Source organism: Leptonychotes weddellii, chromosome 10 (genome assembly GCF_054177405.1).
Source record: "Leptonychotes weddellii isolate Sample4059 chromosome 10, ASM5417740v2, whole genome shotgun sequence".
NCBI lineage: Eukaryota > Metazoa > Chordata > Mammalia > Carnivora > Phocidae > Leptonychotes > Leptonychotes weddellii.
This window is the reverse complement of record NC_138378.1, coordinates 31,030,626-31,056,166: the sequence shown is the minus strand read 5'-3', so window position 1 is coordinate 31,056,166 and position 25,541 is coordinate 31,030,626. Positions and strand designations below refer to the sequence as shown.

Genomic DNA, 25,541 nt, shown 5'->3' with positions numbered 1-25,541 from the left:
ATTGATATTCCAGTTCTGTCACAAGGGTTGTTATAGAGCACGGAATTAAAATGATGGCCTCTAGGACAATTCTGTTTAAGATTTTATTTATTTGAGACAGAACGAGAGACCACAAGCAGGGGGGAGCGGGAGAGGGAGAGGCAGGCTCCCTGCTGAGCAGGGAGCCTGATACAGGGCTCAATCCCAGGACACCAGGATCATGACCTGAGCCGAAGACAGACGCTTAACCGACTGAGCCCCCCAGATGCCCCTAAGATGATTCCGTTAAATGTGAAAAGAATAATTTTGAGAGAGTATGGAGATAATCTCCTAGGGATACAGAATGGAAGCTTCAAGGCAGAATGAGGTGGCTGGGCAGAGAGGGAGGTATAGAAAAGTCAGAAATGGCTAAGTGTGATCAGCATGCCACTGCTTGAATGCATTTGCTCAAATGCTATCAATTGGTAACCTGTTTGCCTCATCTCTGACAGATAAAACAGTTCCAAGATAAGACTCTACCCAGTAGCTCTGGGTTTTATTTGTTGTTGTCAGTTGGCTTCTTCACTAAAGTGGTGTCCAGAGAGGAGGTCAACATGAACCTAAGTCTGGAGAATTCTAGAAGACTGGGTTGGTATCTAGGGAACCCATGATTAATTCAGCTGTGGGCTTAGGCTCATGAATCCAAACACATTCCTTGTTTCATGTGGACAGCTGATGCTCTGCAGTCCACTCCAGCTTCTGGAATCTCCATGAAGTGCTTACACAAACACCAACCAAAAAGATACTAGGAGAGTTTGGTAAAGAATCCCTATCACTACCATCTCAAAATGTCCCCACAGACCATTAGCAAATCCTAACACCAGAAATGGAATAGAGAGGCAGAAAAGAAGGAAGCATTGGGAATCCTCAGAGGGTGAAACATATCAGCTTAAGTATTAAAGAGGACATGTTGGAGAGGCGCCTGGGTGGTTCAGTCTGTTAAGCGACCGACTCTTGATTTTGGTTCAGGTCATGATCTCAGGGTCTTGGGTTTGAGCTCCGCATGAGCTCCACGTTCAGTGGGGAGTCTGCTTCAGGATTCTCTCTCCCTCTACCCCTCCCCCTGATTCACTCATGCTCTCTCTCTAAAATAAATAGATTTTTTTTTTTAAAAGAAGACATGTGGAAGACAAATCTAGTTCATGTTTTCTTCATTCTTTTCTTTCTTAAGATCTAGTTATTAATTTTATCTCTAAGATAATGCACTCAAGCGGGGGTGGGGGAGGGACAGAGGGAGAGAGAGAATTTTAAGCAGGCTCCATGCTCAGCACAGAGCCCCATTCGGGGCTTGATCTCCCTAAGATCATGGCTTGAGCCGAAATCAAGAGTCGGATGCTTAACCGACTGAGCCACCCAGGTGCCCCTGTTTTTTTCATTCTTGATTCCATTCAGGCTTTACTGCCATTTTTTTTTTTTTTCATTGTCACTGTTACCTTGGGCACAGCAAGGGGAAAAAGTGACAGCTCTGAAAAGTGCATGGTGTCAGGGAGAGTACACCTAGAGACCAAGTGGCCAGAAGCCAAAGGCATCCACTTGCCCCACCCACCAAAGGAACAGCAAGGCCCAGAATGAGAAGCACCGTCCAGAGATACCACTCTTCTGAAGACACAGTCTATACACTTCCAATAAAGGTGCACAGTACAAACTTCTTTCATTTTAGCTAATGGTCGCTCAGGGCAAGAAGATGAAAGACATTAAAATCCTAAAAACCCACATATTTGAAGATTAAAAAGAAATCTGCTACATCTTCAGATGTTCTTTATTGAAGTAGAGTTAATGCTACCCGTTCTGAAGAAAAATGCAACTTTACATCCACAAATGATTTTTCCAAACTAAACACGGCATTTGATGGAGTGATTTAAACCAAACTTCCAGAAATATCTTTAGTGAAAACAATTAACAAGCACTTGTGATGGGCTCTCTCTTTGGTCTGGTATCACAAGGGTCGGCCCAGGATATGGAATATAGACAGAAATGATGGCCTTACCTCCTAACTGGAATTTTACCATTTGTGTTGGTCATAAACGCCAATTTCATCCAGCTGGAAAACAACCATAACACTGTTTTAATGTTTCTTAGGAGCAACACTTCAATCCAGTTAAGAACTTTAAAAGAAAGTTCATTCAAACAAAGAACATTTATTCTGAAAACTAGAGACAATAATATACTGTGAGATGAATTTATGGTTGTCAGGTTTAGCAAATATAAATACAGGACTCTCAGTTAAATTTGAATTTCAGAAAAACAATTTTTTTACAAGTATGTTCCAAATACTGCACAGAATATGCTTATACTCAAAAACTATTACTTATGTGAAATTTAAATTTAACTGGGAATTCTGTATTTTTCCCAGCAACCCTAGATGAACTAGAAATTTGGGTGCTTGCACTGAGCAAAACAAATTGTAGGTACTTTTTTGGTGATTGGTCTCATCCTTGATTATTGCTCTTTAATAATCTTTACTAAGATGGAAATGCAACCGCACGGTGACACCAGCCAGCCTTGTCCTGAGGACCCATGGGGACCCCCACTCCCTGTTCCCAGTGCAGCAAAGCACAGATCGAATGGGCACCTTCCTTAATTTCCAAGAGGAAGAGAAGTTCATCAACTCAAATTGATGGTAAGCAACTCCTTGCTTTCCCCAGGCTTTCTGGACACACAGGGACGCAGAATATTCATTCGTAGGTGCTGGGATTGTTCCTAGCTATTAACTCACATTCTCATGGATTCCAGTCAATAATATTCTAACAATGAGCAGAACATGACAATTTGGTAAAGTTTCCGTCTTCTGGCAATCTCCTAGAGGCCCAAGTGACTCCTTTCCAGAGAATGTTTTCAAGACAACAGGTGTGAGGGAAGCAGAAAGGACCAGAACAGTCACACAAAGTTGTGGTCTCTGCTGGTGCTTTAGCCTGATGCCAGGGGGGGCTCTGGAGCGTGATGTGCACCAGACTTGGTGGCATGGGGGCTGGCCTTTTGTATCCTGTTCCAGCCCATTATGGGCCATGGGCTTCCCACCAGGAAAAGAGAGGAGTGCAGTCTCCCGGGCACAGTGACTCCGCTTTCAGCACAGGGTCATTCTCTGCAGAAGTGGGCAGGTGTGACCTCTTGATGAGCTAACCCTCATGGCAGTTGGTGGATGGGTGAACACCAGCTCCATAAAGGGATCCCAGCAGGACGCCAATGGGGACAGATAAGACCTGGTGTCCACCTACAGATACTGGGGTCCCTCAGGTCTAAGTGGGCATTCTCAAAGTCTCAGATCCTTCGGGATTCTATCAATGCCCAAAGTGGAATGTCAAATATCCACTGTTGCTCTTTATTTCTAAGAAAACATGCCACAGCAACTGCAGAGGAAGAGGAGAAGCAGCTGCAGGACAAACCGGTATTTACAAGACTAACCACCCCCTACTAAGGTGACGGAAAGAAAACCAGAGGGCTGGCATAATAATCAAAATCACTAATACTGAATGAAGGAGGAACTGGGCTGGGCGTTTTCCAGGACCTCATTACATCTGTGTGGTAATCTTGTAAAATAAGTTCTGGTCACCTTCTCCATTCACAGATTAAGAACAGTAAGGCACGAGGCTAAGAACTTGTCAAGGGTCACCCAAGAACTAAGTGGCCAAGCTGGGACTGTAGTCAAGAGCCTGTTCTCTTCAAGCACCTGCCAAAGGGACCAAAACTAAGGGTGAAAGTAGCCAAAGGGCTGACCTCTCTTCCTCCTGCTGGACAGTCCAAGGAATCACACCCTTGGTGCTGGTTCCAAGTGCAGGCTTATTCCTGTAATTTCTCAGCGTAGTTCCCTTCTGCACCTACAATTGCCTGGCAATGGCCCATGATGGCGGGCAGCCCCCTTCCTGCACCGATTGCTGCTTTTTAAACAGGCTGACTTTGGCTTTGGCTAGGCTTTCTACTTGAGTAACTTTCACGTCACCTTGATGGAATAACTTGGGAAGGGTTAAAAATCTACCACGGCGGCATCCCTCTGGATTTTGGATACTGTGAGCTGGGGTAAGGCCAGTACGTTTGGATCCCTGACTGGGTGCTTAACAGTCCCTGGGGCCAGTGCTCCTTTGTGACCCTAGAAATGGGTGCTTTTGTAAGTGCTTCTCTTGGCCACACTCCCCAGTTTTGTCTCACACAACAGAGGCTCCAGCTACAACAGCACCCAACTATGGCCCCAGGCATGGAGAACTATTGTCTGGGTCCAATGACCCAGAGGATACTGAAGTTCCAGCACCTTCCTGCCATCAATCATTCCTTTCTTATCAGTCTGGGCTATGGGTTGATCACACGTGCCCTGCCAAGTGGCATGAAGAGTCCAGGTGTGTGTCGGGAACTTCCTTTCCAGGGTCAGGAGCATGGAGGGGAAGGCAAGGACAATGTGGCCTGGCAATACACGAAGCCTTCATCTCCTAATCTGACCTTTTGCTTTTTAACAGCCAAGAGCAAAGAGTGATGTAAATAAAACTCACTGTTTCTTGAGGCAGGTCATTGGACTGACATTGTTGGCCCTGAAGTTGTGTATGATTGATCTCAGTCCTTCTACCCATTGCTGAAAGAGAAAGAAAAAGCATTCCTGGTGAGCAACACCACAGGAACTGAAAATGGTAGTTTTTATTAAACAGCCCGTATCCATTCGGTATAAGAATAATGTAAACTCTTCTTTTATCTCCTCCCTGCCACAGAGCAATCTTCATTTTGCATGCCATACTTTATTCTTTAATAAACAGCTTTCATTCTTTCCGTGAAGATAAATGTAACATCTAGAGCATCATTAAACACTGGGTTGTCACAAAGGAACGCTGCCCACTGATTGACTTGTTAAACCTTCTATTTGCAGCCTGTTTAAATAGAAATCCTTTTTCAGCCACTGGCAACCTTCATTATTTCTAAGCAACGTTATACAGTACATGATGACATATTTAGCTATTCCCATTTTAGAGGACAAATGCGTTTGGGGTTCATCAATTTTATCGTGTGATTCTATTTCAATCTAAGAAATTTGTTACATATCTTACCTGTCTGTGATTTCCAGCAGAGCCTTAAAAAGTAAAGCATGCACTGATTGCTGGGGTATCCAGGCAAATACTGAAGCACTTACATAATTTCTGTATAATAAGGACTTGGACCTCAGTTTTAGTTCATAACATCACTCCATGGATTTACAAGGAAAAGTGAAGGAAGACTGTACACGGCAGTAAAGGAATTTGGGTCTCGTAAGGACATTCAACTAGAAAAGGCTGGCCCGTCCATTAAGGCCAACTCCTCTGTGCTGAGGAAGGGAAAATAACTGGGCATAGTAGTACAGATGGATAGTCTACCTGCACTGTCCACTAGCCACATGTGGCTGTTTAAACTGAATAAAAGTAAAATTCAGTGCCTCCATTTCACTCATCACATATCAAGTGCTTGAAAGCCGACATGGGGCTAGTGCCTACCACATTGGACAGCCCAGACGAAGAACATCTCCGTTGACACAAAAGGTTATATCGGACAGCCCTGCACAGTATTACCAGGTTTAACGTGGGCTAGTGATTTAGTCATTGCAAGGGCCAAAGGTAAAGACTAAGTTCTGTAAAGTGTGTGTGGTTTTAATTCATTGTGATAAAATGCAAATAACATTAAATTTATCATTGGAACCATTTTTAAGTGAACAGTTCAAAGGCATTAAGTAATATTCACGTTGTGTGCAACCTTCACCACCATCCATCTCCAGAACTCTTTTCTTCTTGCAAAACTGGAACTCTGTCCCCATTATACAACTCCTCAGTTTCCTCTCCCCCGCCCAACCCTAGCAACCACCATTCTACTTTCTGTCTCTATGAATCTGCCTATCCTAGGTTCTTTATAAAAACAAATCATACAGTATTTGCCCTTTGACAAATTTGACTGGCATAATGTCCTCAAGGCTCAGCCAGATCACAGCCTGTGTCAGAATTTCCTTCTTTTTAAAGGCTGAATAATATTCCCTTGGCTGTGTAGACCACATTTGGCTTCTCCATTCATCTGCTGATGAACACCTGGCTTGCTACTATGATTAATGGCAGCTATTGTGATTGATGCTTCTATGAACATGGGTATACCAGTATCTCTTCAAGTTCCTGCCTTCAATTCTTTGGGGTATATACTCTGAAGCAGAATTACTGGATCCTACAGTAATTCTATTTTTCATTTTTTGAGGAACCACCATTCTGTGACACAGCTGTTACCATTTTACATTCCCACCAACAGTGCACGTGGGTTCCAATTTCTTCAAGTCCTTGTTGACACTTTTTTTTTCCTGCTTTGTTTTCATTTTGAGAATAGTCATCCCAATGGGTAAGAGTCTAATGGACAGTTCTGGCTTTCCTCTTTATGCTCCAGTCATACCTAACAGTTTTCTGAAGGAGGACTTAGGAGCCAGAAGAGGTCAATTCCCTTCCACAACTAGAAAAGGCCATTTCCTGAGGACCATAAATAGCATCGGAAGCCTCATGATGGTGACACCAGGATTCTGAGGGAGGAGGAAGGCAGGCACCGATAGCATTAAAGAAATGCCTTATTTTCATCATCAGCCTTTACTTCCTCTGTCAGGCTAAATATGGGACTATAATTCCCTGGGGACCTTCAAATATCCTGTTGTTGGCCTAACAAACCGCAGGCTCACAAAGTGTTTCCCAAGAGGAGACAGAAAAACATAAATAATTAGGTTGGCATTCACTGGGCAACGTCTTCTCAACCTGAAGGCTTGTTCCGTGTTCCAAAACATAAAACAGAGTCCATGGTTTCCTAGGGCAAAAAACTGGGCAATTTCTGAGACTGTTCACTGGCTTTTTCTGAGCATTCTGATTTAGTTGTTCCTAAAAATAAATTACAGAGATACCAGACTTTGAGGAGGCTTCAACAACTCATCCGTCTTTTGAAAATATAATGCTGGTGAAGAATCTTGTTTATTGTGACAGAAAGGTCTCCGGGAGTGACCTCTGAGGTCATCACTCCAGGGACAGTACTCATGCTTTAGTTAGTAGGAAATGCCACTGGAATCCTCACAGGCCCTAAAGGGCCCCGGGGTGGGGGAGGTTGTTGCTGCTTCTCTTTGTGATGATGAGAGTGAGGGTCAAGGGCCTTGCCCAAGATCAGCTGGCTCAGGGCTGAGAGGCTCTGTTGTCTGCCCTTCCTTAAGGCTTGTTCACACGTCTCCCCCCCATGACGTGGACAAGTCCCATCAGGCCTTTCCTTCTCTCCATGGTCTTCCAGGTAATTGACACCTGGCATATTAAGACCAAGAGACTTCAGGAAATATGTTGAGCGTTTCTTTTGCAGTTTCTAACAAAGTAGATGAAATGCCAGCAGGTGACAGCAGAGCCCTAGAGTTTAGCTGAGAAGTTGTACTGTGGGTGAACTAGATGCATATGAACTTCGTTGAATGTTTCCAGACTAACAGAAGGAAAAAAAAAAACCCACAAAAACCTGTGACTTAAATATGTTTCCTTGAATTGCTGAAAATAAGCACATATGTCAAGAGTCTACATAATGCCCTAAAAGGTACATCTTCAAGCCCAGGGCTGCGTGTTTCTAGAAGGATCACTCCCTGACGCACGTTGAGCACACTCATCGGCTCAATGTTGACACGCTCGTGATAGGATTCTTACCACGCTGGGTGCCTCCCTCTGGTCTGGCCATGCTGAGTGGGCCCATGCAACCAGCCCAAAGGATCCATTGAATTTGGGTGTCCAAATCCGTAGTTTCTCCCTTTCCCCAGCAGGTTGTTCTCTTGATTTCTTAATCTTTTCCAATTCGAACTTAAAGCTTATTTCAGCCCTTCTAAGGTGAAGGACAAGAAAGGTCCTTCCAGGGACTCTTGGGGCTTAGCTGGATGGTTTAGGAGAAGAGGAGGGAAGAAGAGAAGCTGCCTCTGATTTCTCCTAGGGACTTACAACCTCTCCTCTGGGACTCCTTGTTCTCACCACGCAGGCGGGCGTCCATTTTCCAGGCAAATGGCATGGCCTTGCCCTTAGCTTTCTCCTTTGCCCCTGGGACACTGGACTGTCATGGACTAAACAATCCCTTTCCCACTGAAAAAAGCAGCAGAAGGGCATAGACATAACAAAACCAAACCAAAAAAATATGAATTTACACAGGGTGTATACCTCCCTTTTTCCCTTTAAAAACATTTGGTAGGGTTTTTTTTTTTTAAGTTATGGAAGCAGTATTTAAATGTCCTTTGCAGAAAAATGTAAAGCAAAAAAGTATACAGCAATAAGTGAACATCACCCCAAATCCCATTGCTGACATCAAGAGCTAGCCACTGACAACATTTTGGTATTTGAGCTCTTAGCTTTTTTTTTTTTTTTTTTTTAATGCACATATAGCTTTGTCATCCTAAAATAACTAGTCCCATTACTTGCCAGTCAGCACCGCCCCAGGTAGAGTTGTTGTTCTTTTAGCTGAATCTTATCTCTAGATTTTATTCCAGAAGCGTCCTTTTCAGTCTTCAGTCAAAACAGCATGTTGTCAAAGCAAAAAAATAACACAGACCCTGTGATACTCTCCGAGTATGCTATGTCATTTTTTCTCCAAAGGGAAGACTCAGTGGCATCTTCCTTCATCTCTTGGTGTGTGATTCTTTGTTCTTAAAGAGAAGGCTACTGGTAGAAGAGGCAGAGTCATCTTACTAAGTCTGTTCCAAGTTAACTACAGCCTTGTCACGCATAGTCCAGGGACTAGCAGCATCACCTGGGAATTGTTAAAAGGCAAATCAGCAGGCCCTGTCTATGAAATCTGTCTCTAGGGCTGGGGAAGAGAAACCTGTGTTGAAGTGAGCTTTCCAAATGGCTCTTTTGCAAATTTACATATAAAGGCACTGTTCTGAACCCATGCCGCTCAGTCAGGAGGTTGGCTCCTAGACCAATAGGGTCAACATGTCCGGGTTGCTGGTTAGAACCGCAGACTCTCAGGTCTCATCCCACCCAGACCCACTGGATCAGAATCTTCATTTAATAAGATCCCAAGGTGAGTCGTGTGCACATCCCAGTTTGAGAAGGGTCCTTCCCCCACCTGGAGTATCTACTTCCGTTGCCCACCTAGAAAGATCTGGGTTTGGTTTCCTATGGGAGCCAATAGTTTCCCACAGTGCCCTTGGCTGGGATATCTGGTCTTCTAGTAAGGACCCTGGAAAAAGCTCTCCTCCAGTTCCTGATTTACTTTGTTTTTGTCCTATCCCTCCCTACCTGGGCTGAACAAATCTGCATTCACTAGCATGGAAATGGTGACCTACACACGTGGGTTCAATTGCTTGCATGTGGAAACAAAAGGAAGCAAGGAGTGACTTTCACCTTCCAATGTCCACGCTGTGCAAAGAATCAGCTGATGGGGCCATCTGAGATGTTTAAAATATGGGACCTTCTTGTTACCTGTCACTCATAAACCTGATCCATGCAGAGCTTTTGTTTTTGGTTTTTTGTTTAAGTAAATGGGGATCAGAAAAAAATCAGGGCAGATCTCAGTTGACTATTCTCAAGGTACTTAATTGTTCTAACAGTTAATTAGTTGTCATTTGCTCAAACAACATAAGCCAGGAATTTATATAATGTGAAATACAGCATTGATTCCTTTGTACGGTGAGTTCCGGTAATAAGATTCATTTTACTGATGGGGTTCAGGGCAGGCCACCCCAGAATGTGCCACTTTGGCATGTGGCTTATTTTGAGCTGGAGACAATCAAGGCCCGATAAACTCAAGAAGAGCTTTTTACCTCTCTCTTAACTGCCTAAAAGAATTTAGATAGAGGCCTGTACCGGGAAGAGAGCTATTACCAAAAATATATATATATATATATTTTTAAACACAAGAATGTCTTCACCACAGGGCATGATAATCATGTTTCCAAACATTTGTCCTTCCCATCTTCCTGTGAATTGTCTTCCTCACCTCTAAAGCCCCAGACCCTTAGCCTCTTTCTCCTTAGCTCAGGATGGCATGCACACCTCAATTACCTGATTATCAGAGAGCCTTTCGTGTCTTGTGGGGTTCCTGGACACATTTAATTAGATTTTTTTCTCCTGTTAATCTCTCTCTTATTAAAGGTGGGTGTCTCAGCCAGGAACCCAGAAAGGTAGAGGGAAATTCATTTTTCCTCCCCTAAAACCATGCACCAGAGGCAAACTATGAAGCTTTCCAAGATTTCCACAGGGTCCAATGTTGCAGCAAGGTAAGACTCTTTTTAAGGTGCTTAGGATGTAAAATTGCTTCATTTCACCAATCTCCAGATGAAGAATCAGAGCAGAGTAATTCTATCTTTATATTCAACCAGAAACTTGGTTTTAGGAAGGCATTTGAGCTTTAAAGAGGCTTATTAGACTGTAAAAACATTGTAGGTAGAACTCTACACATTTTCTCTTATGAATCTACATGTAAGGGAAATGAAATGATTTTTGTTAGGGTAAGGTATTAGTTGCCATTAAATTGTCAGTACTGAACTTCGAAGACAGGCCAAGCAAAGACCTTTCCAGCTGGGACACGTTATAAGAATACTACATGGCTATTACTCAGAGACCAGACTAGTAGCTCCCAGACCTAGTTGTACCTTAGAACCCCCCGGGGAGCTTATAAGACATTTCAGAAGCCTGGATGCCTCTCCTGGCGATTCTCATTAACAATCTGAGCCCAGCTGGACTGTCAATCTACCTTTTAGAGACTGTAGATAATTCTAATGTGAATCTACAGTGGAAGACCACTGAATCAGACCATGTGTGCTACATTGGTTGAGGTCAGTATTTTCCAAATTTTACCATGTGTTTGGATCACTTGGGAATTTTGTTCAAGTGCAGATTTGGATTCAATAGATCTAGTGTCTGTGCTGAAGAGTCTGCATTTCTTGCAATCTTCCAAGAGAGGCCATGGGGGCTGGCTTGACCTTCTGTGCCCTGTTCACACAAGAGTAGCAGTGTTTGTACATTATTTCTAGAAAAATCATGTATCTTGTACATTGCTAAGAAATCCACTGATGAAAAAGCAGTCCTACTCTCCGTTATGTCAGATTTTCCCAAGTGGTCCTCTGAGCACCCCACAGGAGTGTAGTAGAAATGCCAACCCTCAGGCCTCACCTAAAATCTACGGATTCAGCCACACTGGGGATGGGGCCCAGCAGTCTGCATCTTAACAGGCCCTCCAGATGCCTCCAAAGTAACAAGCACATTGTGCTAGTGTCAGAGCGTCTGGTACTAATTGTGGATAAAGATAATTGAGGTGCGCCTGGGTGGCTCAGTCGTTAAGCGTCTGCCTTCGGCTCAGGTCATGATCCCAGGGTCCTGGGATCGAGCCCCGCATCGGGCTCCCTGCTCCGCGGGAAGCCTGTTTCTCCCTCTCCCACTCCCCCTGCTTGTGTTCCTGCTCTGGCTACCTCTGTCTCTTTAAAAAAAAAAAAAAAAAAGATAATTGAAGAGCTTGTGCAGGTAGCCACAGGAGGACAGGCTTGTCTGGTTTCGTTTTCTGAACAATTTTATTGAGGTACAATTTAAAATATAATGAATGGCCTATGAGCTGTTGATTCAAAGTTCTCAAATGCAAACTAAGCACCCTTAGGGCGAGTACCGCCAATGGCAGACGCGTGGAATTTTAAATTTTCATTCCCGTTTTGGATTAAATTCACACACACATCACTGTGCGTGCTGAAGTAGTTTAAAAAAAGTTACGAGCACGACAAAAGCAGAGCAGGCGACCAGAAGGAGGCTGGCTCATCGGATGTTCCCTAGCCACAGCAAAGCCAGTCGCTAGTGATGTTCCAGGATCTCACTAGGCAGCAGGAGATGGCCCCATGGAAGCCAGTTAGAAGTAACAGCTCCCTGGACTGTGACAGAGGCAAACGCAGCATCTGGACAGGCCGGGTCTGGAAGCCTGGGCTTTGGCAATAACACTTACTAGATAACTGGTACAGAAACAAGATGGAGGTCTGTTTCCCCAAACTAGGGTACTTGTGACCCCACCGGGCCAGTGATCAGGCCTGAGTACCAGGGCCAGAGCCAATATAGCAGCAGGAGTAACTAGAGGCCAAGGGCCTGGCCCAGGGATGGCCAAACCCCAGAGGCAGAAGCAGGAGAGCAGAGAGGTTGGTGATTTAGGCAGGACTTGAGCAAAACAAAACAAAACAAAACAAAACAAATCACATTTTACCCTTCAAATGTGCTCATCTAAGATGCTGAATCCATCCTCAAATAAGATGGAAGCAGATCTACCAATGTTTGTATATCACAGACCAACTTCTACATCACGTTAAGAGGAAAAAATAAAACCATTTTCTCTTCCACGTCAGCAACTTCCCCTGGGTTCTCCTAAGGAGAGAGAAACGCAGGTAGAATGTACAGAGTGTCAGTCATCAGGAGATATTCGTGACAGTGTTGGAAACTCCCTCCTGGCCGGGGACAGAAGGCAAATAGGCAATGACAGCGTTGACAGCAAGAACAAACCAGGCAGAGAAACCTGAAAGTCACCCCGATTGCTACCCAGAGAGAGAGCAGAGTGCAAGATAACAGAGAGGCTGAAGAATCTCATCACAATAAAAGAGCTCAACTTGCGATCCCAGATACAATCCAGCTGATAAGCCCAGGATGAAAGGGGAAATTAAGGAGCCTATAATGACCAAGAGCAACCTACCGAAACTGGTGCCCAGTCATGGGGATTTTTCAGAAAAAAAACCCAAGGTCAGTAGAGCGACAACTCAGTGGTAATCACAAAGGCCCTTGGGAAGTCAATAATAATTCTGATACAATTGTCAAATCTCAAAGAACCAAGACAGGAGAGAGGAAAAAAGGAAGAGCAACCGGGGCCCTTTTCTCTTGAAATGGTCTAAGCATCTTCCAGAAAATACAAGTTTTTCATCTGCTGTTCTCTGTCCATAGAGGAAAGCTGATCAAGGTGAAAGGAGGAAGGTATTAAGTGCCATCTGATTCTTCAATCACCTGCAGAGCATGGGGAATGAGTATCTGGGCAGGAACATAGATGGGTGTGTGTGGCTGTGTGTGAAAGATAAATTTGGATGGGCCTGGATAATATTTATGCTTTCCTAGTCAAGATTAGTTTAGTCACTCACAGCCAGTCAAAACAGTCTGTCAGCCTGGCTGGTTATCTTGACAACACTGGGTAGTTAGGTCAAAAAGAACCTCTAAATAGTCATAAGAAATGAGAGGACACTGTACTGTTCTGGGTCATCATTCAGAAGCTCAAGTGTCAAATTCCCCTACCAAGTGGGTTTCTGTTCATTATCATTCCAAGAGACAACTTTTGAATCACCTAAGCCTGCTTTCATGGATATCCTGTAAAAATGTCCTATTGCACCTATAGAACCTTATCTCAAATAATCACATCTTATGCCAGGTATCTACTCCAATAAATATACTGTTGAAGGGAATCAAGATAGGCCACCCCAAAATATGACACTTTGGTATAAAAATTATTTTGAGCTGAAGGCATCTGAATTCCTGAAATCCTTTATCTGACTGAAAGCAGGCCTTACCCGAAAGAACCCCAGTGTCATAAATCCCCATCCAGGAGCAGCTTTAACCCTCCCTTCTGGAAGACAAAACACTGGCACCACACTCAGACAGAAATTGTCACAAAATTCTCATGTCTGTCTATTCTTGTAAGGGCCCATTTATCTTTCCTAAAAATCATTTGCTCTCCTGTAAGTGGCCTTTTGCTTCCTTTCTTTCCCTTACTCAGAGGATGTACAAACTCCCAAATATCCCCGCTCCTTTGGGTATTTACTTCCTTCTGGGAGGCTCTGTGCACATAAATTAAAAATGAATAAATCTGTGTGTCTTTTCTCTGTTAATTTGTCTCTTGTCAGTTTATTTCATAGACCCAGCTGAAGAAACATGAAGAAGAAGAAAATGTAAGTACATCCAAACACTCAGAATACATTAAGGCCTTACGTTCACTTGTGCCTACAGACTTTAAATGATACATGATGTTCTTCCCTGACTCAGGTTAATAGAGCAGCTCCATTCCTACAAACTCCAGAACTCATTCAAAACCCAAATGAAATACTGGCTTTATTTTATGTGACATTTTTTGGTATCCACATGGAAAACTCAAATAACTGAAGAATTTCAAGATTTTAAGAAAACCAGGAGCATCCTCCTATGCCAGGCAGAAGCCAGTTTGGTGAAAATGCATCTGGGGGCTCAAATGCCAAATCTGCAAAGTCCTGGTGGTAAGAGAAGCATAAACAGCTGGTGAATTAGAAGGTATTCATATGGGCACCTGGGTGGCTCAGTCAGTTACCTGTGTGCCTTCAGATCGGGTCATGATCCCAGTGTCCTGGGATCGAGCCCCGTGTTGGGCTCCCTGCTCAGCGGAGAGTCTGCTTCTCCCTCTCCCTCTGCCCCTCCCCTCCTCCCTTTGTGCTCTCTAATAAATAAATAAAATCTTTAAAAAAAAAAATAAAAGGTATTCATGAAGTTGTTTCTCTGGCTGATACCTGTACTTATAATCCCTGAAGTCACATCCCTCCTGACATGTACCGGCGGACGGTGTTGGCAAATCAAGCCACACGGAAATGAATGCTATCTCACCATGCAGAGGCTCTGTGATAAATATAATCAATCAGGGAATCTCTGGCAAACTCTGGCTTAGAGTTCTCAACCTACAGAGCACAGGCACATCAAATCGAGAGGTACTCCCGTAAGCTAGATAGGACTTTCAATACAAGCTACTAAAAAAGAATCTAAATCAGTGTGTTTCAGTTTCGTTACCTTTCTATCCTTTACGGACAAGTCCCCTGACCTTCCCAGGCAACAAGAAAGGTGTGTGTGTGTTCGGGGGTTGGGGGGATGTGGCAGCAGGAAAATGGAATAAAAAGCATATGTAGGTCAAGATGAATCAATGAATGTCTAGATGACACTGTTTTCATACTTCTGGAAAAGTCCTGGGCCGAGAATGCCTCTGTAACACTGCTTGTTGACTTTTTCCTGCAAAGCAGTAGTTCCGGAAGGTTTTCATTTGTGTGCCTTCAATAGGCAAAAATAAATTTTAAAAAAGTTTGGTAAATAGCTGAATACCAACCTCACCCCACCCCACCCCACCCCGGTTTGTGAAGATTCACACCAGAATAATAGAGCTTCATGGAATGCTACAGTAAACAAACCCAACAAGGCTTTCTCATGCTTCGTTGACCAGGAAGCCTCCTTGAAATGCAGGTTATTTTGCAGACCCCCAATTTGGGAAGGGCTGCTGTATGATTTCAGCTCACACAGATGAAGACATTAACTTTTACCTCAAAAGCACAGTAAAATCTTACAAGGTTCAGGTGGAAGTTGTTGGGCGGTGACAGAATACAGAATCTGGAGTGAATCCCATGCCTGGCTTCAAGACACCAGCTCTGCCACTTACTGGCTGGGTGACCTTGGGCAAGTGACTCAACCTCTCTGAGCCTGTTTCTTCCTCTCTAAAATGGTAACAACCATGCCCATCCTAGAGGATTGTTGTGAGAATGAAATGAGACAATACATGGTCAAGCACTTTGAACATTCCCTGGTATTCAATACAAACTAAAAAAATTCCATTCCTGCTGCTCCTATTATTAATTATTGGGGATCACCGGTCAGCATTTCTATAAAGGGCCAGCAAATACGTAGTTTAGGCTTTAAGAAGGCCACACATGAGTCTCTGTTGTACGGTTTCGATGTTTCGTTAACAACCCTTTAAAAATGTCAAAGCCATTCTGAGCTCATTAGCCATACAACCTCAGCCTGAGGGGTGGGTTTGGCCCCGGGGCTGCACTTTGCCAGCCCCCCATTGTGACTATTAAGCTTGCTCCAGATCATACTGCTCAGAGGGGACAAGGTCTCACGTCAGGTGAGGTGTCTGACCCATCTCCTCATGCATCCTTTTTTTTTTTAAGATTTTTATTTATTTGTCAGAGAGAGAGCACAAGCAGGGGGAGCAGCAGAGGGAGAGAGAGAAGCAGGCTCCTGTGGGACTCGATCCCAGAACTCTGGGATCATGACCTGAGCCGAAGGCAGACGCTTAACGACTGAGCCACCCAGGCGTCCCAGTATGCATCCTATTCTTGAAAGAAAACATCCGAATGAGTGTCCACAACGGCAGTCTCTGCCAGCAAGAACTGGGTGGTAAGTAGAGAAGCAATTTAAAGCTAGCGAGAGTTTCCTCTCCCAGGGGCCAAAAGGTGAAATCCAAACTTCATATTACACTTCTGGAGCAATTAGAAGAACTCGTTTTGCATTCCCTTGGTGGAGTCATTTGGTAACACTCGCAATTAGGGCAAAATGAGCTGCTCGGGGTGAGGCTTAGAGCACAGAGTCTCTTCTTAGGAAACCTGTCAAGTTCACGACACACAGCAGTGAGAGAGGCCCCCCCGATGAAAACCTGTCCCCCACGAAGCCCCCGCATTCTGCACAGAAGCCCCCAGGGGGCTGGAAGTTTTCTGAAGAAGAGCTGGTAACACCAAGAAAATCCACCTCCAAGATCATGGGGATTTACAATTACAACGAAGCCCAAGACAAACATTGTAAAGACCAAGAAAATGCATATGATAAAAATTTTTAATAAAATACAGTGCATTAAACTCTATAAACAGTATGAGCCCAACTGTGTGTAGAAGAAAACTGTGTGAATTAAAAAGACACACTGGCGTGGCTGGGGTGGGGGTTTCCTTTGAGGAGAGGATGATACGTTCTAGAACTGACAGGGGGTTGTTGTACAATATTGTGATCTACTAAATTGCACACTCACTTTAAAGTGGTTCACTTTACATTATGTGAATTTCACTTCAATTTAAAAAGAGACACGGAGGAGGCGCCTGGGTGGCTCAGTCATTAAGCGTCTGCCTTCAGCTCAGGTCATGATCCCAGAGTCCTGGGATCGAGCCCCCGCACTGGGCTCCCTGCTCTGCGGGAAGCCTGCTTCTCCCTCTCCCGCTCCCCCTGCTTGTGTTCCCTCTCTTGCTGTGTCTCTCTCTGTCAAATAAATAAATAAAATCTTAAAAAAAAAAAAAAAAAAAGACACGGAAGACGGGGTAATGCACTCTGGGTGGGGGGTGTTTTCTTCTTTTTACTCTTCTGCACTTTCTACTAGAATATAGTGGAAGTATTCGTTCTACCATGAGCAACACTTCTGCATTCGGGAAACACCAGTGAAAGTATAAAAATGTAGGTCCATGCAAATGTTTAAAATGACTTTGTCAGCAACTCAGTGTTGCTGCAGATGAGGGCTCTAGGCTACAGCTCAAAGCTTCTTCCCCACTTGGCTCCGGCCTCTACTCTACGGAAACCTCACCCATTCAGGTAAAAAACTCCCCAAAAGGACAGGAGAAACTGCTTTAGCTCTCGTGTCCATGTTCCTGAACACACACCTTGACAAGCAGCTTTACTTTTCAGTAAGTTTGATGTTATGAAAAATGACAGTAAAAATCCGCCCTTGACTAGTAAAGAAATTAGAGGATTTCAGAAGAAAACCAAGATAGGTGTTCTTAATTTTTCTTAAAATTTGAGAGAGAGCGAGCATGCGTATGTGTGAGCAGGAGAGGGGCAGAGGGAGATAGAGAGGGGAAGCAGATTCCCCACTGAACAGGGGGGCCCACCCAGGGCTTGATCCCACAACCCCTGGGATCATGACATGAGCCGAAACCAAGAGTTGGACCCTTAACTAACTGAGCCACCCAGGCGCCCCGAAGATAGGTGTTCTTAGAATGCCAAGAGGCTAATGATGCAGAACACAGGGACATCAAAGCCAAGGCTGATCCACAGATGAGTTCTAAGGGCCCCCAACTAGCGAGTGAGCTGCTCTGAATTGTAGGACCCACAGCAGACCCATCGCATAGACATTCTTCGAGAACGTATTTTAAACAAATTCACTGTCTCTTCCCCACTCTGTCCCAAAGTTACCAGGCCCTCACTTTCTCATAACCATACCACTGTACTCCCAATTAATCAGACTTAAAATCTAGTCTCCACCTTAGCTTCTCTGACCTCACCCAGGAACAAACTCTGGTGATCCCATATTCAGAAGTTTCTCAGGCCTTCCTCCATGTGTAACTGGTTGCAACCAAGAACAACCGATTGTCTTGAATTCTATCTCGGTACTTCTCAAACTGTAAGGTGCCAAGTACCTACCAGACCTTATTCAAATGCGATTCCGATTCATCACGTCTGGGACAGGGCCTGAGATTCTCCTCTGGTAAGTTCCTGGGTGATGCTGTTGCTGCTAGTCCAGACCATACTTTGAGGAGTGCTGCTCTCAGCCACAAATTATTACCATGTGTTGATCTTAGAATATAAAGATTTGTGTTGCATCCCTCCTACAGCACGAGGCATGACCTTCCATTACCTCCTTAGAATCTTCAGGATGGATTAGACAAGCATCTCGCTTAGCACTCAAAGCAGGCCACACGCTTAGCCTGACTTTCCAATTTCCCAATTGAAAGTGTTCACTCTAGTCTCTACCCTGGATCTACCGTTACAGGTACAACATTCCTCTGCTTCTGAATCTCTGCTCACGTCCTAACCCCCATATGCATGGCCTTCTGTCTTCTGATAGATTGCACACTGTGGATATCGCCATAACGGGACCAGCAGGCACCCCTCTTCTAGGAGCAAAGTCCTGCCTCTTTATGAAAATACTTTTCCCTCCTCCCTCTCCAACCACAGAACCTCCTATCCTAGCAGTGTGAGGACTGGCTTTAGCGATGGTGATGCAACCCACATTAGGCTAGGGACTTCTACCTATATACGAGTGTCCTCCAAAGCAACTAATCCGTATCCTCCTTGGCATCTAGTATACTTTTTCTTGCAAAGAGATGTGGAGAAAATAATTTCCAGGGTCATTTGGTACAACTCCTTACTTTTATCAGTGAGTATAAAAAAGCCCATGTAGTGGAAATGATTTATCCAAGCTTAGAATTCATCAAAAAGCAATTCTTGGATGAGTAGCTGGATAAAAGAAGGTAAAAAAGAAAACACACACACACACACACACACACACACACACAAACCCAGGCATCTTCATTTAAAATGTCAACGAAGTGAACACATTAGGTAAACATTAGCATTTATCTTACTGTAAGCACCTTCATGCTGCATGCTGGCTGAGGTCTAGAGCTAAGGTTCTAAATGAGCCACAGATAGTGTGTCATTTGGCACACTGGTGTTTAAAAAATGAATGTATTTGTCAACACTTTAACATCACATTTCATGTAAAAATAAATCCAGATGTCTGGTATCTTATGGAAAAACTACCACCATCTTCAACCATCTAACAACCTCAAGGTGCATATTCTTTTTTTTTTTTTTAAAGATTTTATTTATTTATTTGAGAGAGAGGATGAGAGGAGAGAGAGAGCACATGAGAAGGGGGAGGGTCAGAGGGAGAAGCAGACCCCCTGCTGAGCAGGGAGCCCGATGCGGGACTCGATCCCGGGACTCCAGGATCATGACCTGAGCCGAAGGCAGTCGCTTAACCAACTGAGCCACCCAGGCGCCCCAAGGTGCATATTCTTATATCGTTGGAAAATTAGCTGGAGACAGGGGTGCCTGGGTGGCTCAGTCATTAGGCGTCTGCCTTCGGCTCAGGTCATGATCCCAGGGTCCTGGGATCGGGCTCCCTGCTTCGCGGGAAGCCTGCTTCTCCCTCTCCCACTCCCCCTGCTTGTGTTCCCTCTCTCGCTGTGTCTCTGTCAAATAATTAGATAAAATCTTAAAAAAAAAAAAAAAAAAAAATTAGCTGGAGACAGGTAGATGCTGCTTCCCACCCCTAGAGGGTGTATAGACACTCCAACTCGCTACTGTCTATACCATCCCTTATTTGTCTTTGCCTGGCACTTTTTCATTATTCACATCATCTTCCTGGCTCCTGTAGGCACCTGGGATCGCAACTTGTGGTCTAAAGGAACTACTGCTTTTGGTAGCCTGCAGAGAAACTACTAAGTTCAGGGTTGACAGAGTGCCACCATGGAGGAGACACGGAAGTACTAAGTTCTGGGACAGATGGTCTTTAAAAGCAGGATGAGAACCAAAGGAGCCAGGGAGATGGAAGGTGGTCGTGGGAGGCCCAAGGAGACAAGTTTCACCCACTCCACAGATGAACCAATGATCTCAGCCCTCCCTCCGAAGGCAGAGAGAGAATGGTGGTTTCTAAATTCAACCCAGCAGTAAGACAAATGAACCCCATTATCTTCATTTGCAAGAAGGAAACACCTAGGTGGGATGGGGCACTTTAAGCTTACAACACCCACCCACTCATTTGCTGATTCACAGCTCTGTCCTGAAGCAAGCTTTTTAAGTGGCCCTCCCTGCTTCGCTTCACATGAATTCAAAATGGTTTAAAGTAAAAACAAAACAAGAAAATGCCAACTTTCCATTTTGGAAACATGAAAACGCACACATGTCTCATCCCAGACTTGAGTCTCAAAAAACAGTGAGGCGATGGGGTGAAACAATTTAATCAATCAGTAGATCGGGGCTTGGATGATAGGAAGTTGAGATTTACAATTTAGCTACTTTAGCATTCAGTAGGCATTGGCTCAGGTGAGCCTGGGCAAGAGCCCAGGGAGTCAGTGTAAGTTTTCTTCAAGAGAAGCGGGATCTAAACACTCCTTATTGAGCAGTGCTTCTCACACTTGGCTGTGCCCCAGAACCACGTGAAAGGCTCGTGAAAACACGAGGTTACTGATTCAGTAGGGCTGGGGCAGGGCCCGAGAATCCGCCTCTCTAATTCAGTTCCCAGGTACTGCTGGAGCTGCTCGTCTGGGGACCAGGCTTTGAGAACCACTGGCCTAGACAAAACAGTTAAAACTCCATGTCAAGAAAGAGCATTTTGCTGGGGAGTGCTCGGAACCAAAGCTCTTGCCAGGGTCACAGGCACTAATTCATTTTAACGGTGCTTTTGGTGTTCTTAGTGAATTCTAATCAATGGCTAGGCCGATGGAATCCATAGGTCTACAGATTAACCTGTTTGCTGTGGTCAATTTGATAAAAACTTGTTTAAGTTCACAGTCATTGTGAATTTTGGACTAAGTCCATTTGTATGCTAAGCCAATGGGACTCAAACTTCACCCTGTGTGAGAATCACTTGGCAGTTTAGTTTAAATCAGATTACCGGGCTCGGCCCCCAGAATTTCAGATTTCTCGGGTTGGGGGAATATGAAATTTTTAGGGGCTCCCAGGGGAGGCCAGTGGTCTGATCCCTCCTAGGAGCTCTGTGTTTAACGGGGGAGAGAAAACCTAGGTGAGGGGAGGGAGGTTCTGCAGGGCCTTTCCCACACAACTTTGCAGTTAGCCTTCCACTCAACATAATTCAAGTTCAGCAAAGTGGTTTTGGCCTTCAACCCAATCTACTAAGATTTTTATTACCTGTAATAAACTACCTGACTTTATCTTTTTTTGTATACAAAAGAGAACACGTAACATTTTTCTAATGTAATTTCTATAGTACTTATTCATGGGCTTATTTGAGGAACTTGGTTACAAAGCATAATTTATAGTGTTTGCCAAATATTTACAACCTGCATGAAATATAATGAGCAGTCTGGAAATTGTCTAAATTCAGTCCAAATCTTTGCATTTTGAACCTCATAAAAACAGCTTAGTTTTGTAATCAAAGGAAAATTCAACTTAGTATAAAATAACACACTTATTTTTGGGGATTTTAAATGAGGGCTGCATTTCCATCTTATGTACAGTGACTCTGATTTCAGCTTGCTATGCAGCACCAGATGTAACTTAATGAAAGACATCTGAACTCCCTTCAACAAGCCAGACACAAAATCCTTCCAAGAAGCTGGTTGCATTCTGAGAGAGAAAAAAATGCAGTAGAGAAACCGAGGTGCTTTTCTAACTAAGGAACGCAGTTATAATGTTCCATGTTATTTGAAAAGAGATGAGGATGATCCAGGGGGAAAAATAAAAAAAGTATTATTACAGTTCAGAAAAAAAATTGGAAAATACCTTCTTCATGTGACTGCTTTTATTCACAGGCATTTTAAGCTACATATCAGATTCACCTATTACCCAAAGGCACATATGTTTGAGGAAGAAGTGCCAAGGATTTGTTGGCCAATCCTTTTAACAGAGGGTTTTTTAAGGAGAAGGGAAAAAAAGCTAAATTTTCTAACTAGAATGACAGGAAGAATTTAGGCAAGCATAAAAATAATGATCTGAGTCGGAAAGAGGAAAGACACCAGGTTAAAACCTCCAGTCTTGTTGGGGATTCTCAGCCACAGTCCTGTTGTAGCCTGCAAAGTGACTCTAAAAATAACACCGTGGAATCCCAGACCTTTGGACTATCAATGCATCACATTTTCTCAGGCTTCTGGTCTAAAGAGCATTTTCCTAACTTTTCTTAGAGCTAAACTGTACAAAACTGGAACTGAACATAATAAAAATTAAAAAATAAAACCAAAAAAACAAAAAACCCTAAAAAAATACCTTGCATTAAAAATACTTGTTATAGAGGAATCCAAATAAAAGCGTATTGTTTAAAGGAAAAAAAAAAACTGGAGGCGTATAGCAAGAGGGGTTATACATATTGATCACCTGGGTTAGAATTTACCAATTCTGTCAATGGAAAGACCTCAGTAAAGTGGGTATTTACTGAGCACCTACTAAAGGTTGGGCATTGACCAGTCTAGATGTTGGAGATTCATGAGGAACAGGACATTGCCCTCATGTCAGCAGAGGAAGGGACTAAATGAATAAATGGTATATAAATAGAGATCAATACTACGAAGACAATACAGCAGGATAAGGAGTGAGGGAGAGCCATGGGGTGGCAAGATGGGGAGCTGAGGTGATATTCCTGCAGAGATATGAGAAACTTGAGCAAGAAAGCAGTGCATGTAACTAGGGGAAGAGTGTGTTCCGGGTAGAAGGAACAGCAAATGCAAAGTCCCTGGAGCTGGAGGGAAACCCAAAAGAGGAAAGGGGAGAAAGGGAAAGAAAGTACGGGTGGTTTCTTGCAGGGCCTTGTAAGTCTTGGAGTGACACGATCTGAATCACATTTTAAAAGCATCCCTCCAGCTGCTATTTTGAGAATAGATTCAAAGGGGCAAGGCCAAGGCAGAGAATCCAGCGAGGGGAGACAGGATACTGGCTTGGATCACACTGTACTGATAGCAGTGGTGAGAAGCAGCTAGATTCTTGAGACAAGGGTGTGTGTTTGTAATGGACTGATGAGGGAGACAAGGAAGGCATCCATGGTCTCAGCAGCTGGTGTGGACAGTGGGTGAAGGGTCTAGATTTGGACGTAAGTTTACAATACCATTTGACATTTATTTTGTAGGGGAGAACGAACCATAGAACTGAGATCAAATCTTCCAAAGAGGTACAGCTGCAAGGCAAGCTCTTAACTCTTTAAGCAGAGAAGGCAGCTGGAGAAAAATACAAGCCGAGCTACAAAAATGTTTTTTGATATACCTGTGTCCTCTTTTATTGAAGAAAAGCACCTATTTTCGCAGTCATGTGTACTGGACAATATTTTGTATTAATTTGCAACCTCAACTCTGAGAAACTCAGATACTATGTAAAATTGTATTGACTCTTAAAAAACCCACTTGAAATAAAAAGAAAAAAAATAATAGAGAACCCCATGGGGGACAGGAAGAACAAAGAAAATGAAATGGCTTGCTCAAAGTCAGGAAAGTTTCCTCCTCCGTGTGAAACCTGGTTCTCCATGGAGAGTACACAAAGCTGAAAGTTGGCCCATTTACCTGGATGAAAGGTTTGGTGAAGTGGTGTTTTGTTTTGTTTTTTCCCCCCAGAATAGGCAGGTCCTAAGTGTCGTAAGAGCCCAGGAATTAAGAACAGACTCAAGAATCTCATAGGATAAATACTCCTAAGCAAGTTCTATACTAGAAACTCTCTCAATTTCTCTCTCACTGGTCAGACTAGTACTTGTCAGATGTTTATAAAACAAGCAAAACCCTCTGACCGCACAGGGAATGCTAAACTCTCACAGTTAGTAAGCTACTGTCCAGTATGTTGGACCCTTTGTCCTTACTTTGCATGCTTACTATGAGTTACTTATGTTTGTTACCAAACCTGTTTGTCTGTTGTAATTTAAAAATTATATGAACTGGGGCGCCTGGGTGGTTCGGTTAGTTAAGTGTCTGACTCCGGATTTCTGTTCAGGTCATGATCTTGGGGTCCTGGAAGCCCCACATCAGGCTCCTTGTTCAATGGGGAGTCTGTCTCCCTCTGCCTCTGCCCCTCCCCCACTCGTGCGCGCATGCTCTCTCTCTCTCTCTCAAATAGATAAATCTATAAAGAAATAAAAATTATATGAACCAATGAGATATGTTCGTGGAAAGAAAGAGGATTGTTGTTTCTCTAAGTTGGATATTTTAGAAAGATAACTTTAAAGGCAAGTTGCACCACATGTTTTTTCTCAAACTGAATGAAAATGACAACTCTGGGATTAGGGAAAGAAGTCATACAATTGTAGGATTCTGCCCTCCCATTGCTCCACGGGTGTCTTTAAAAGCCTCACTTCCACTTCAATGCAACCAAACTGGATATTTGCGACAATGCATCACAGGGCAGATAAAGGCAAAAACTCCCTCGACCCCAATCCACAGACCCATACTTCAAGAAAATACTGACCGTAAAAGATTGGCCAACACCTGAATCCCATTTATATGCTTCTAGTTAAAATCAAGTGTTTAAGGTCTGCATGTGTTATTTAAGAAACTGATGACTTGCTTTAACTGATTCTTGTGATAAATGGACCAGGAGTGCAGGGAAGGAAGAGAAGGGCAGTTAGCTTATCCTGTGGTACCATGACTCTAGGCTCATAGGCTTGAGTGGTACCACAGAGTCACAAATGCCATTTCAGGGACACTGGGCCGTCTCCACATTTCTCACCAGATCTGATGTAATTTGTGAATTCTGCCATCATTCTGACCCGAGGCCATTGCATCTCTGTGTATTCTGTATAAATCCTCTCACCTCGATGGCTTTGTGTTCTGCTGGGGATACGAACACATACAGAGGAATAGGAATAAAATGGTGGTGACAGAAAATATTGTCAGTGCTGGAGGGAGTATTAGGATATGAATTAGCACAGTTAAGTTTTGAAATCAGGAAGTAGGCAAAATTATCCACATATACGTATACTCCATTAACAGGTTCTTTCAATATCTCCTTCTCCACAAGTCAAAGCTTCAGTGGAAATGCTACTAGGATTTTGTTGATTTTCTTGTTGCCTTGTGCCCCATCAAAAAGGAGAATTTCAGACCGATATCCCTGATGAATATGGATTCCAAAATCCTCAACAAAATCCTAGCTAATGGGATCCAGCAACACATTAAAAGGATCATCCACCACAACCAAGTGGGATTTATCCCCGGGATGCAAGGGTGGTTCAACATTCGCAAATCAATCAATGTGATAGAACACATTAATGGAGGGAGTAGAACCATATGGTCCTCTCAATTGATGCAGAAAAAACATTTGACAAAATACAACATCCTTTCCTGATTAAAACTCTCCAGAGTATAGGGATAGAGGGAACATTCCTCAAGCTCATAAAAT

At 43.6% G+C, this 25,541-nt stretch overlaps 1 protein-coding gene across 1 annotated transcript in view; it reads right to left on the bottom strand.

Moving 5' to 3' along the window:
* PLCB4 (phospholipase C beta 4) overlaps window positions 1-25,541 on the bottom strand; it is a 386,685-nt gene that overhangs the window by 95,857 nt on the left and 265,287 nt on the right. The window contains exons 5-7 of the mRNA XM_081832290.1: window positions 5,043-5,065; window positions 4,497-4,715; window positions 2,006-2,059 (exon numbers count right to left, since the gene is read on the bottom strand). Coding sequence (XP_081688416.1) covers window positions 2,006-2,059; window positions 4,497-4,715; window positions 5,043-5,065 — 296 coding nt within the window. The remainder of the gene's footprint in view (window positions 1-2,005; window positions 2,060-4,496; window positions 4,716-5,042; window positions 5,066-25,541) is intronic.